Source organism: Magallana gigas, chromosome 7, assembly GCF_963853765.1.
Source record: "Magallana gigas chromosome 7, xbMagGiga1.1, whole genome shotgun sequence".
NCBI lineage: Eukaryota > Metazoa > Mollusca > Bivalvia > Ostreida > Ostreidae > Magallana > Magallana gigas.
Genome location: NC_088859.1, coordinates 20,470,406 through 20,485,329, shown reverse-complemented (window position 1 = coordinate 20,485,329; position 14,924 = coordinate 20,470,406). Strand labels below are relative to the sequence as shown.

At 34.4% G+C, this 14,924-nt stretch overlaps 1 protein-coding gene and 1 non-coding gene across 5 annotated transcripts in view; one reads left to right on the top strand and one right to left on the bottom strand.

The window, feature by feature from the left end:
- Positions 1-234: 234 nt before the first annotated feature.
- On the bottom strand, positions 235-307 carry Trnak-cuu (transfer RNA lysine (anticodon CUU)). Its single transcript has one exon. It is a non-coding gene; the product is annotated as a tRNA-Lys (tRNA).
- Positions 308-1,963: 1,656 nt separating this feature from the next.
- LOC105343360 (homeobox protein 2) overlaps positions 1,964-14,924 on the top strand; it is a 33,722-nt gene continuing 20,761 nt past the window's right edge. Inside the window, exons 1-2 of one of the 4 annotated variants that reach the window (XM_011450687.4) lie at positions 1,964-2,130; positions 7,226-7,455. In XM_011450687.4, coding sequence (XP_011448989.3) covers positions 7,285-7,455 — 171 coding nt within the window. In that variant the 5' untranslated portion in view covers positions 1,964-2,130; positions 7,226-7,284. Of the gene's footprint in view, positions 2,131-7,225; positions 7,456-7,992; positions 8,062-11,474; positions 11,517-14,924 lie in introns of those variants that run through there. The other 3 variants (XM_011450685.4, XM_066067810.1, XM_066067811.1) reach the window with 3 other exon arrangements.

Below are 14,924 nucleotides of genomic sequence, written 5' to 3'. Positions count from 1 at the left end.
TATTAAACGTTGAATTTACTTTCGTTAGTATTATGAAAATGTTGGCATTATGTATAAATATTTTTATATGAATGAACTTGTATATGAATATTTTATTTCTTGATAAATGCATGTTGGTTAACTTGTATTTTTAATCAGACAAGTTTGTATCCAAATACATACATGTATGCATTTGTGTGTGTGTGTGTGGGGGGGGGGGGGGGGGGGGTTAATTCAATAAATAGAAAAAGAAATCGCCCAACGTGGGGCTCGAACCCACGACCCCGAGATTAAGAGTCTCGTGCTCTACCGACTGAGCTAGCCGGGCTGTTGTAAAGTACCGGGTACATGTACCACATGAAAAAATCATATACCGTACCATAAGTAATAGTACCGACAATAAATTTTTAATATTAATTGCAAAGGCACACGGTCCATCAACAATTATCTACCCTCAATGCGTTTTGATATTTCTTATATTTTCTCCACATATTTATATTTTGGAGGTAAAAGTCCCGCCTTTTCCAAAATATAATACTTTTGTTATTGTTGGGTATGACCATGACCAGTGAAGATTATTTTTAATCGATATTATTTTTTAAAATGAAGAAAAAAAGCATTGATATGAATATGGTAACTTTTAAAAAGACACTTTTGTATTTTGAATGTCTTGGTATTCATGGTATTCACGAGCCTTTCTTGTATCACATCATTTATAATGTACAAAGGAAAATACTTGAAATAAGAGTTGTCGCTCTTTGTATAGCATAATTATGCATTAACTAATGCCGAGGAATCTATGGGCTCTTTGTAAGAGACACTGCTGCATTTAGCCTATTTCAGTAGGACCTGCCCCATTATGCACCGACATTTTACATGTACTTATTACTTCTTTATTTTGTATATAACAATTTTTTTTACTAACATTATGTGTTATTTTATACATGTAAATTATAACACTGTAAATATTTAATATGTTATGCATTATGAAATCGCCGTAAGGGGAAAATGAAGATAGAATGAATGAATATTGTATTGAATTTATCTTTCTGTTTATATCATTTGATTCTGTCGCAATGAGTCTAATTACGTGAATTCTATTAGTCAATGGTAGAGTTACCTCCCGTTGAGTGGCTGCCGTAAATGTGTCATGAGTTTCTCACGTAGCGTTAAATTGAATTTGAAAATGTCATTCAGGAAGATATACCTGTAATTTTTATATTTTCTAGATTATGTTTGATAAAACTCTAACTGATTAAATTACTCAATATTTAATTTGTCTTAAATGTACTTGTAGATGTGTATTTAAAGAAATTTTCAAAAAATTACATGTACATTAATTCAAACTAAAAAGCAGGGTCGTACAGTTGTATATAAGTCCCTTTATTTACATATTGATAGGATTCGGTTGTACGTTCCTGATCAGATCTGACAGTTTATATCTTGAAAACACATATACATTGTAGATCATATCATGAAAACGGTCATGGTGTTTTGTGACAACATCCTCTCAAAACTACAGATCCCGATTCTTTCATAATACAACTCATTGCTACTCTCAAACCGTCTCTAAATACTCTCAAATTTTCTCCCCTTTTTTGTCACAATATTTTTGTAATTTAATCTAAATCAATATATATACATGTAATTATGTTATTTCATTTATCAATCGTAAAATTTGATTGCATGATTTCAACATGAATAAATTTCATGTGAAGTTTAGTTCCTAATTTGCCATTTTTTCTATAAATCGTGTATTTTTCATATATCATTTGATAAAAAAAAATATTTTTTTATTGTCATAAATGTCCATAATTATAATGAATTCAAAAAACCAACAATAAAACAGAACAATTAAACTAAAGATTACATTGATATGGGTCATTTTCCACGCATACGGCTTTCTTCATTTTAGAACTATATTTTTTATACCTGGCGGATTGACAAGCCGTTTCACCTATTGTTAATTGGGCACTTCTTTCTATCGTGTCAATGGCAGTGAATCACTCCGCTACTATTGACAAGAATATGGCGACGTGATAGTGCCGCTTGTGTTTTTCCCCGTGGATTTTTACCTGTGTTTGGATTTTATACCTGTGTGAATATTTTAAACTTTTTACTTGTTCGAAGAGGATTATTTGACTTTATTAGGTATGTTTTACTTTATTTCACTATTCTTGATTATTAGAAATAAGGGTATACAGGTAAACCGACAAGCGACACGGCCTAATCACAGGTGAGTAAACAGTAGTGACGTCACACCCAGGGAAAACTTACGAATACTACAACAAAACCCTGTCATTTTGCAGTTTTTTAACATGGTGCTGTAAAGAAATGTATATAAAAAGTCATTTCCGTGTATAGCTAAATATTGGCAAACTTTATAAAGTTTTCGTCGACGTTTTTTACCTGATTGTAAACACAATGCGTACATGCATGTGTTTGCACTTGCCGTCTGACTCATTTCGACATGTTAAGATTTTTCAAGCATTTAGCAAATGGTTAAAAAGGAGGTTTATACAAACTAGATAGGTCAATTTATATGAGACAGTGGATTTATGTTTGTTCCGTAAAATTACGAACCAGACGACTCGACCTTGTTAACGGTCCGAGTCGCGCATGTTGACACAAGGTGTTGAAGCTAATTTAATTAGCCTTTGATGAGGCCGAGGTTTCATTGACAGACGTGACATAATTTGATTTTAATTCTACGCTTGGTGTTATGATAGGTCCTATAGTTTATATAAGAACAGGAAGAAGTGTAAATACGAAAAAGAATTTATCTCTTTTGAAGTCAGCTTATTCGTAATGATGTAAGCATTGATTAGCAAGAGATAAAAAGAAAGGGATGACCCTTTCTCTTTCATGTGGGCGGATCACTTTGATAATCCAATAAAAAAAGACAAGCTACAGATTATTATTATATCCCAAGGCCCAATATTTGTTAAACCTTTCTTGATGATAATCCCTCAAATAGTTTTATTGCTTCACATTACAAGATATTAATCTTTGCATGAAAAATGTTGTAGTGAACATGTTGGATTTTTGTATTTTAAGATATAGATCTTTATGTGTCCGGGAGTATGAGAGATGGGGTCCAAAATGTTTGATTTAATGTATATTCACACCTACTTGAAAACTTTGGCAGGAGAACAATAGCTACTTGATATACCTGCTGCTGATAATTGCCAGGTAGATTAACTAGTGACACCTGTCTTGGAAACCAGTTAATTAGCTGACCAGGTCATCTGTCCAATTATGCCCTCACACTTATGAGTTGTTTGAAAAAAAATTAATTGGCAAAATCATTTTTAGACAAACATGCATGTATTTTTTCTTCTTCAGGGGATTATTCATTTCAAATGCAGCTATAATTATAGACTACATAATTAATTTGTTCGGTACCATTAATTTAAAATACAATTTATATCTCAGACAGCGCACAATATTGAAAAAAATCCGGATAATTCAGTGTGTAATTTTTAAATTTTTACCTTAATACTATTAATTAAAATAGAAAAATTCAAGAAAATTCTGATAAAATATATGTAAAATATAGTCAGAGTGATACTTTAATTTCAGAGAAAAAGGGAGAGTAGGAAATCCATTTTATATCTACATCCTAAATGTTTCCAGGTATTTTATTACGGCCTATTGACAAAAGATAAAAAAAAACTTCACCACAAAAAGGCAACCTACAGGTGCCAAGTAGTTGATTTCTCCACTTTTAACAGATCCCATTTCAACAACCCGGTAAACACATATATATTATGTATATCATTGTGCACATATATTCTGTAGTAAGTAAAAACCTCTCCAGGAAGAAACCGTAAAAAAAGGTCAAATTCACGATATACCTTACTATTTTGGGCAAACTGCCAAGAATCGGGACCAGCGTAGCATGAGAGGGGATTACGACGGAACGTACAAGTCTCTCTCATAACCAGGATTACCTTTTATGCAAAAACCCTAAAGGTTTTTTCATCACATTGGGAAAGGGGTGTTTTTAGTTTGCTTTTTTTACGCTTTCACAGGGTGTCAGGTATATAAGGGCGGCCAAACATGGTGGATCTCCAGTGTTTTTCTTTTCTTTTTGTTTACACAGGGAGAATGTACCGGTATTGAACATTTTCATATGTTAATGATTTTTCACTTAAAACTCAGCAGGGAATGTGTTTTTTTATTTAGAATTTGTAACACTCACAGAACAAATACAGGTTAAGCATGTATAGAAATTGTCAATGCATTTGCACTTAGAAGAACATTTTTAATCAAGTTTGAAGACTGCACTCTTAAAAAAGTGCAGTTGAAATTGTGAACTTGCAAACAGAAAAAAGAAAACACTAGATGACTTGAATTAGATTTATTTAAAAAAAAACATCTCAAAGAATATCTGAAGGAAGTAGGAAATGTGTGAGTCATGGCAAAAGAAAAGTGACAGATGCACAGTGCACATGCAACCAGGTAAAAGTGCAGGTGAATTATTAATATATTGATTTTGAAGCTGAATCTAAAGTCTTTGTAAGAAGGGGGTTATTTGTCTACAACTAGCTGCCACACGCAGACCACTGCAATGGGAAAATGTATCAAAAATTTCCTTTTATTCAATTGCAAATTTATTCTTTTCAATATACTGATGTAATGTTTGTTTGCAAAACGTAGATTATATCTGAAATCTTGGAGGTATAGGTCTTTCAAGGTTTTTCCCTTGTGGAGGGTATTAATCATGCATCTTAATCTCCGTGGAAAGCCCGTCTTTGGTTGTTTTCCTCCCAACATCAGCATAAAAGATCTCCAGGCTTTGGCCGTAAATATATACATAAACAAAATTAAAATTCACCGAATCACACAGTCATAAAAAGAGGGAGTTTGCGATAGGCGGTTTTCATGCAACTTGAATAAATAGAGGCTTCCTGAAGTCTTTTAGCAGTGGGTATTGACACGAACCAAGCCAAGTTTGGGAATAAGATTCAAAACATGGGAATTGAATTATTACACATATGGGGACCCTGTTGCACCACCTTCAAGATGGATAAGAAAAACATTGATGAAACGAATTTAAACAAAGCTCTTCAAATCTTACACAACTCATAGCAAAACATTTTGTCAAATCGCTCTAAAGTATTTTATGTTTTCCTAATGACACACACTGAGCATTTTGAGCAAATAAATTTAATAAACTCGAATCTTTTTCATATGTAATGAAAAATCAGTAGTCTGTTTAAATAAACTTTTTCTTCTACAAAAAATCATTTTTTTTTTTTTTGCAATCATTAGTGTCAACATAGATGACCAAATGGTTTTCAGGGAATGACATTTAAACCCACATCTGAAAGATCGGAAGTCTTTAGAATCAAAATGAGTCACTAGGGAGCACCGCCTCACCTTCCGCTAGGTAAATTCGAGTCTCGAGATGAGACCGTGTGAGCTATGTATTTTTTTTTTGTGTTTACCAAAGGTACTCCGAGTCGTAGATTGAGAAGGAAAGAAGATAAATAAATTCTAAAGTTTGCTTTACTTGAGCCAAGACCTACTTCTGCAGGTATAATGAAAAAAAATCTAAAGCAATGCAAAGACTGGTGAAGTAATTTGAGTGATAAAAAAGAAAAAAAAAACTTGTTCGTGTTCCACATTGTTTATTTAAGCAAATTTCAATGAAAGGTAACACATTATACAATCCAGAAGCAACAGGCCTTTTTTGTGTAATTTTGCAATTTCAGTTGTTTTTGGTGAATTCACATCGATAAAAGAAGGGTTTTTCGGACCATGTACCCCTATTAAATCTCACATGCACCTTATCTTGCCCTCTCACCTGAACCTTTCAGGAGGGATTTGTTTCACTGAGATAACATTCAAAATTTCTACTGAGAAGAAAAAGACCAATATCTTGGTAGCGAAGGCAAGGAATCCCTGGTCAAATATTGAAACAGTACCAAATCTCTGACCTGTATTAATTAATATTGTTTGTCTGTTTACTTAAGGGTCAAGCAATAAATTAAAAATAGAGCAGGGATTCTTTGATTGCTAGATAAAGAGTATTTCCCCTTATGTTGAGGACACATGCAATCTTCATATTGAGGAGGCCCAACTGCTCCTCTCGAGAAAGAGGAAATCAAGAGTAGTAAATTATTACTTTTGGCTACCAAAGATGCATTTTAATAAATGTGTTGTACCAATTTGAAAATCAGAAGGAATACATTTAAATAGCATTGATCATCTCATACATGTATTTGATGTTGCACACAGTTTGATCATTGCATGTGGCCCAATCAAGATTCAATTATAGCTAGGTTCAAGCATTTGAAAAAGGGAAATTAACACTGCAGGTTTTTTTTTCTATTTTAAGATATTAATTGATTTTTCTGTGCATGATTAATTGCATTTAGCAAACCCCACTGTTGCGTCATTGCATAAAAAATTTAATTTGTATGAAAATTAATTACCAAGGCAACAACCTTGAGGACAGCAACAATAAACACAAAGAAAACCGTTAATGGACATCAATTTCTCCAATAAACGTCATTGCTCCATGGGAAATAAAAATCAAATCAATCAGACAGGAATATTGGTCATTATATTGATAATGTCTGGGCTTCCTGGCCACAGACAAAGAATTGTTTTGCCATTAATTTCTTGAGAAATATATTTCGTCAAGCTAAAACTTTTTAATCTCAGCTAGAAATAGCTGTAATATTGTGAATTGTTTGAAATCTTGAAATTGTTTCCCCTTGTTGTTTTCAACTCCGCTAAACCGAATTGTTTACATAGATTTTATTTTGGCGTCTTCAAGTTCATCTTAAGGATAGCTACCCCCTTAAGGGTATATACATGTATAGTTTTGCCTTGCATAATCAATTTAGGGAGCAGTGGATGATTCTAAACAAAATCAATCTTGTATGAAATCAGAAGTTCAATATTTAGTCAGATGACAGTTAAAGGATCAATATTGAAACAGGAACTGTTATGGAACTTTTGGAAATCAACTTTTATGTCCTTTGACACACAAGAAATATATAATGCAGTAATAGAATTTCAATAAAAATCATGTTCAGGTAGTAGAAAAAAAATGTTTTTTAATTGGGGTTTCCCATAAAACTGTTCACCTTGCAGAAAGGAAGAAATTATAATTTATTGAAAAACTTGTTTTGACCATAAATGACCTTCTATGAGTATAATACAGGAAATGTATTTGACATTTGCAATATAAAAATTATAGTTGGTTCAAATTACTCTATTCTTTCTTCAGGTTTTTAGCAATAAATGATGTGGAAAAGATCATCAATTGTGAAGTGATTTTTTTTAACCATGGAAAACCCCGAGACATTTCCTCCAGGGGGACGACCCCAGCATCAAAACCACCCCATACCCTCCAACTGGTATGACACCCTGGACAGAAATGCCAATATCTCCCTCAACTCCAAGGGTCTCCGCAATGCTCCTGGGGAGAACAACTGTTTCCTCAATAGTGCTGTACAGGTGAGAATCTATTTTAATCATTTATTATCTTTTCATCGTATCATAATGTACTGAGGTCAAAGGAATGGAGAAAGAACAAAACAGAGGCTGCATGAAGACCACAAAAATTACAGGAGAAGGTTGAACGGAATCGGGAATAATATCTATAAGGCCAAGAATGACCAAAGCATTGAGCTCTGAATGCATGTGAATACCTAAATGTATTTGTGTATGATAGTAAATAAGTAAGGGTCAAGAGATAAATGATACACCTATATATCTTGTTGTAAAACTATTATCTCTACAAACAGACTGGTAAATAGGTTACAACTGTTGACTCAACAATCTAGGAGGGTGGAGCAAGGAAGTTCAGAGTATCAGATTGTAAATTTTCCTCCTTCAAACCATAAATGCCCCTTTATTTTTACCATCTTAACCCAATGAAATAGCCAACCATGTTGTTCCTCTATATACATCAGACAATATAAGCTATGAAAGAGGACTAATTATTAAAAACTGTGAAGGATTAAAGGATGATTTTCAGATTAGATTAAGATAGTACTGTGGTGAACAATGTACAAAACATGCATGCATAGTTTGGAGGATTTACTCCCAACCATTGTGCAGGTAGAGATCTATTGATGACTGTTTGATGAGATGATTAATCAGGGGTTAATTCCCCTGAATGGGGGAGTTAAGCCCCCTTTATCACAGTGGAGCTCAGTCTTTTACAGTAGAATTATGTAAGATAATCTTATGAAAATATTGAGTAATTGTAGGATTTTCTGATGAAGTGATGATGCAAATCTATAGAATTAAAAGAGGGCTTGTAAGGGAGATAATTGAGGATTTTCCAGAGATGAAAGCTTTCTTACAAAGTATACCTATTTGCAATGTCAATAGAGACATTAAAGTTTCAATGAAAGGTGCTTGAAAGGATTCATTTATTTATTCAAATAAATCCTATACTCTCCAAAGTGTGGCAGTTATGTAATCTCAGAAGGGAACATGTTTGTAAGTTTATTGCAAATCAACATAATTTATTCAGATGTCAATAAATTTCAAAAGGTATAATAACAGTACTCTAGGTCAAAGCAAATCTGTATGCACTACCACCGCAAAGAGAAGGAAAAACAAAAGTCAACAGATCTAAGTCCAAAAACCAACAATCAACAGGTTCAATGGGTTTTCCAGAGACAAAATTCACCTGACACCAAGCTAAGAATTGGCCATGCCTTGTTGACAAAAACCCTGCCATTAGCAAATGCAAAGTCCGAGGTTTTAACCCCCTGCGTCCAATCGGATAACTGGAACTGTGCCATCTGCAGGGTCATTGTAGTCAGCGTATTGTTACCTATGCTTAGAGGTTCCAGACAACTGGAAAGTTTGGCTGGACAACAGTTAATCGCGTGCACAGGTGAAACGTTTCCAGCAGACCTTACAATTGCAGCTAATCATCTGACACACTTGTTAAGCCCAAATTTTAATTTTACAACTTTATGGGCAGATGGTCATCAAACTTTTCAACTTCTTCCAGCTTAAGTTTCAGGCTCGGTGATTTCCATTCCATTTTCCTCTGAGCACTAATATTGATGGGGCCCCTCGGATGTTTTAACACAAATGCCATCAGAGACGTCGCTGAACCTGTTAGAGTGATCAGTGACAGAAAAGCTCGGAGGAGCTCTTTTGTACATCCCTCAACTACCTGCGCTTCAGGTTTCGCTAAGGAACATTAGCCACAAAAGATGTTAAAATAATGAAAAGCTTCAGAAATCTGACAAAACATTAATAACCTATGGGGCTAGAGTTCATAGGCCTAAGTTAAGTCCATTATAAACTTCTTCAAAGTTTTTATGTTTTCTCAGACAAAGACAGATGGAGGTAAAAAAAAAAGAAAAAAAGAGAGGACATTTGTATGCAAACATTGGAGGTTCATTGCAAAGAACGAAATTGTCTCTTGTTGAAACTGGAGATGTTGAGCTCTAATCATCTTAAATGTACCTATTGTGTATAACAAGGTATTGGGACTCAACATATAGCATTCAAATTAAGAATTCAAATTATTGGGTAGAAGATGAGAGAATTCAAGAAGAAACTTGCCAGCAGATCTTGACTTGAGGAGTTTTTTTGTCAGTTTTTAAGAAGCAACATTTCATTATACCCAAACAAAAGAGAGGCTATTTGAAAACTTCATGACACTGAAAGAATACTTAGTAATTACCAGAAACATGACATTCCAATGCAGTTAGCATAGCTTTTCAATTATGATACAATATTTTTGCTATAATTGAATGAAAAGAGAGGCTTAAAGGTCTTTAAAATTATACAAAGGTTCTTTCAATAAACAATGCACACAGATTTTTTGTCATGTGGTTGTCTTCAAAACTTATGAGTTGAAGATGATGGTTTAGACAGATAGTAATTGCATTGTACAGGCCGATTTAAAAATTCAAATTGCGTTGGTAGTTTGTGGTTTAATTTGACAAAAGGAAAAACACTCAATTGGCTCCTCCACATAAAAATGTTTAAAGTACTGTTGTTAAAGCCAAAATTTTCTTGGTAAAATTAACTTCTGACTTAACAATGACATTCCACTATGGAACTGTATTTTACTTTAGGTATATAGTAATACTATAATGGTTAATTTGTCATGAAAACACAAGTACTTGTACCCGAGTCAGGAATAAAACCGCAGGGCTTTTGAGTATTAAAGATTTGGCCTTATAACGGGGTATAACGTAAGAGCTGGTATGTTGGTCCAATTAGCCGTGATGGATTTCAGCCGGTGCATGATTTCGAATAAAGTAAAGTTCACTTTAGCTTTGATATGACACATTCCTGTCAGTATTACACAATACAGAGTAAGTAGGAATGGAATTCCTAGCATCTGTAAGCTAATTGATATTTCTAATGGAGAACCGGTACATCCTAATCAGTCAATGATCTAAGCTTAGTTCCGGATAATTTTTACTTTTGATTTATTTGTACATGAGCTGTTGATGAAGTAAAAAGATATTTTTCCATAAAGTATACACACTACACCTAAAAATTTTACCAGTTGATATAATTTTTGGTAATTTACTAGACCTAATCATAACAAAGACAATTTTAAGTGTACCGCAAGTTTGATAAATATAACAGCAGCTAATTTACATATATATACCTAACAGACTCGCACAGGTAGCAACAAACTTGTGCTGGTCGCTTATTTAGATTGAAGATAAAAACCAGAGGTAAGAAAATGTAGATAAAATCGTGATAGATTCTGTGTCACAAACACATCCAAGGGGGCCTCTCGTGCCATCTGACCCTCTTATCTATGTACCTAACATTTGTCAGATGGAAATCACAACAGGTGATTACAGATTTATATAGGTCTTGGTGGAAGCTATTTATCATTTTCTATGGTCCTGTAATTTAATTTCATGATTTGATTTCACTGAGAGCTTTAAAAATCAATATTCTTCAAATTCCAAAAGTCTTGCAAGCAAAAGTCTTGCATATACTGTTCATGTAAATATATATAACGTATCTTTGTAAAACAAACATATTTCTATCATTGGTGCATTTGGATGCCTACATGTATCATAAATTTCATGGCGGGCTTAAAATCAAATTAAGATGAAAATCTGATATGAATAGAGTGTCTCAAGCTCAGTGATCATAGGCAAGGCAAAAGAAATGAAAAGTTGACCGACACAGTGGTCAAATGCATTATTCATTGAATGCACACAGACCAAGGTATAGGGAAATCGGAGACGATCCATGTTTTGTTAATGGTGATGGGCTTTGGGACACGAGTAAACGGTCACACCTGTTGCTGTAAGCTTTTGTTTGGGATTCAGCAGCTGCCTTACCTGGGATTGGTAAAACTGTTTACCTGGCGGCCGGATGATGAAGAGCAGGGCGTAGATGCGTTTTACAGGGCCGTCGTGTGGCCGTTAGTCATGTGTATTAGGTTACTCCAAATATATGTTTGAAGTTTCGTGAGTAGGATATTGATTCGTCATTGATGGACTCATTCTAATCGTAATTAGGATCATTGGGAAGTTACAATGTCATATTTCAAACAATGCATTAAGGTGAGGAGATGTTTGCTTGATATTATGAAATGATACCTCTGGTACATGAATTCTAATGATAGAAAGTATTGATTGAAGGAGTTTTACGCAGGCATTAATGCAAAAATTTGCAATGCTTGAGTGCATAGAAAAATTTTATAAAAAATTTTCAAAATGAAAAATATCATATTTTAAATAGTTGCTGATTGTGGTGCCAGGTAGAATGATCACAGTTCATTATGAGATGGAGGATTATCTAGAATTTCGATCATCCAGTTATGCTAAGTATTTAGATGACAAATTTTTCAGTGTTAAGTTTCAACACCTCATAACACATATCTTGCCCCAAAGCCAAGAGTCGTAGTTGAAACCTGTTACTAGGTCCATTCAAAAGACCAACACTTGTTGAATTCTGTCAAAGAAAGGCTAGCTGCTCTTGAGAAGGTATATTCTAACCTCAAGCTAGTTACCATTGATCTAAGTGAGAAAATTCCATACAGAATTTACATCTTCACAGAAAGTTGCTAATTAGATCATACACCTTGCAGTGTCAAGCATTGTGACCCTTTACAAAGGAGTGAAACCACCTTAAACTGAGACAATTCAATGGCTATTCAGGGTACATGTATTGCAGGAACAAACTTGATGGAAAATCCTTGAAGTTAATGGGTAGCTCTTCAGATTGTAAAACCCATGGTGAAGGGTCTTTCTATGTAAGATTTTGTTGTGCATGTTGGGTCTTTACAAGAAATTTGGTCATAAATTGTAACGACTGTCAAGGCTGGTGACAGAGTGCTTTGGCTTTACCAAGAAGTCTCTGGTTAGTGGGTTGAAAATGTTCCGTCTCCATAGTACTTGTACTTGATAGACCTAACTCAGGTTGATTTCCTAGCTAGCATCATATCAATCATTTGGTAGTTGACCCAAATTCAGAGGTGTTTTTCTTACAATCCAGTGAATCCACATTTAGACTTAATTGTCTAACTGTTCAAGAAACACTTCTTTGACATGTAAAAAAAATATACATACTGGGTAATTCGAAGAAATATTTATATAGAGAAGGGTCGCTGCTCAAAGCAGCAATCTTCAGAAGTTTTCTCATGATTAAGAGAAACAGTTTTTTTCCCATCGGAAAAGATATAATTATTCAAACTAGGTAGACATGATGGAGGCAATTTGAAAATGATGTAATTGCAGTGAATTCTCTCTTCAAGAGAAGCTGCTATTGTTAAAAGGAGATTTATATAAAGGACCCAACCAACTAGAACTGTGCACCTTTCATTGTCTCTGGGATGATAGGGTAAGGAAAAACAGACCCTGTGAGGATCACTTAGGTTTCACTTCTAACTGTACTGTGAAGGCCCTGGGGAGATAGTTAACAGGTTGTCAGGTCTAGTATAGACTCTGGACTTCATTTATGTCTGGGACATTTAACACTCGATCATTGCCTGGAGGCTGCAACTCAAGATTTGTTGTTTTGGTGGCCTAGTTTTCCTACCGTTTTTTTAGGGTTTTTCTAATGCATGACTATACATGGAAGGTTGCAAATTTTGAGGTTTTTAACAAATTAAAATGGATATTTAATGGGAGTGTTGTTTTTTTTTACAATATTTAGCAACAATGTGAATATTGGGTAGCAAATAAAAAAAAATGAAATAAAACCATTGCTATGTTGTTGCAAGTAAAATTGCAGAGCACATACAGCATGCATGCAGACATGATGAGTTTAATCTGCATGCACTAGAGGTGGTCTCCTCGTCACAGTAAGGGCACGTAGCAGTACAAATTGTTAGTATATTATGGATTACAAGGTACATCCCCCAACCTTATCAGGAAAACATGACAACACTTCCCAGTGATACATGCTCTGAGTCATTAAAAACTCATAAATATGACAAAAAAGGACAAGAACTAATTATTGGAACACTTGTAATGAAGATTACATGTACAACATGCTATAAGGGAACAAATTACAAGTATACAAAGAAAAAATATTCTTTAAAATATTTACTATGTAATGTCTCAAGATTTTCTTTTCATCTACATGTACACTGCAGGTGAAAATAAAATGTACTAGGTAAATGAGGTTATATGTATGTATTAAAGGGATATGTAATTTACTTGACTTTGATCCTTGTATATATATGTCACTATCATATTTTAGAATTTAAGTGATGCTTAGGAAAGAGAAAAAAACCTGCTGTTTGCTGTGAAACTTTCTCATAGAATTCTTAACATTTCACCGATAATTCAGGTGGTTGTTTCCTCGGATTCCCACAGGTGTCTACATATGGATTCTCTCAAGTTGTGGTAATCGGATCCCTGAGAGGGGCGATGACTCTGGTACAGGAGAAATTGTGTCACCCAAGAAAGTTCATGTTGTCTTTGTTACGCTGTGCAGAATGTCACTTTTATTCTAAGGTGGCTGTAAAATAATCCCTTATTTCAGTTTTTATCACCATTATTTCGCTAATGATGTCTCTCTCTTTTTCTCTCTCTCTCTCTTTCTCTCTCTCTCTGCTCCGAGTTTCCCAAGAAAGATAACATGAAAGAAGGGAGATAACTTTTGTCAACTTTGGAAAAATTTACGACTGTTTTATGGGGACATTCGTCTTTTATTTACTCTGATAATGAAGGTACAATTTCATTCCATATCACGCACAGAGATAGCGGAACTTTTACCTCCTCTATCATCTGCCGTAGAGAGCTGAAGTATCCTAGGTACATACTCCAGTGGAACAACATGTCATCCAAGTGCCATTAATACTGGCAATACAGGACTGTTAAATAGCTCATTTTTCTGGTCATTTTGGAAAGGTACACAGGAAAACTGAGTCATTTAATTTAGCATGAATCACTGTGGGGGTATTATTGGCCTCGAAATCTGAAAGTGCCAAGTTAGCCTAAACACTCCCTTAAGTTTGTCAATTTTGATTTCACAGTGCATTAGGTTATTCTGAACCAAAGTGACCTCAATTTGATGTCTCAGCAAAAAAATTCATATTTCATTCAGCCGGTGCTTTCTTCAATGGGATGCCTGAATATTAATTAGCAAGTGGAAGTAAAACTCTGCAATATTCATTCATAAAGTGACTCTAATTTTAGTAACTGACTATTGTCATATGAATGAAAATTTCTCTTTCTCCGTACTACCGTTACTATATGCGGTTTTAAGTGTCTGGAATGATGACATCAGCTTTGTGTCATTGCAAGGCATTAAAAGGGCAAAAAAAAAAAAAAAAGGTTGTAATGAGCGGAAGTCTAAGATGATTTGTGAATGGAAAGTTTGTCCTTGAGGTTGGAAATGACCCATTTTCGAAAGTCAAAAAAAAAGGTGTTGGTGTGGTGATTTCCGGTGTACTCATCCAAGGACACCTGCAGAAATAATAATAAAGGCAAATAAGGTTAAACTGGTTAACTGGGGCTTAT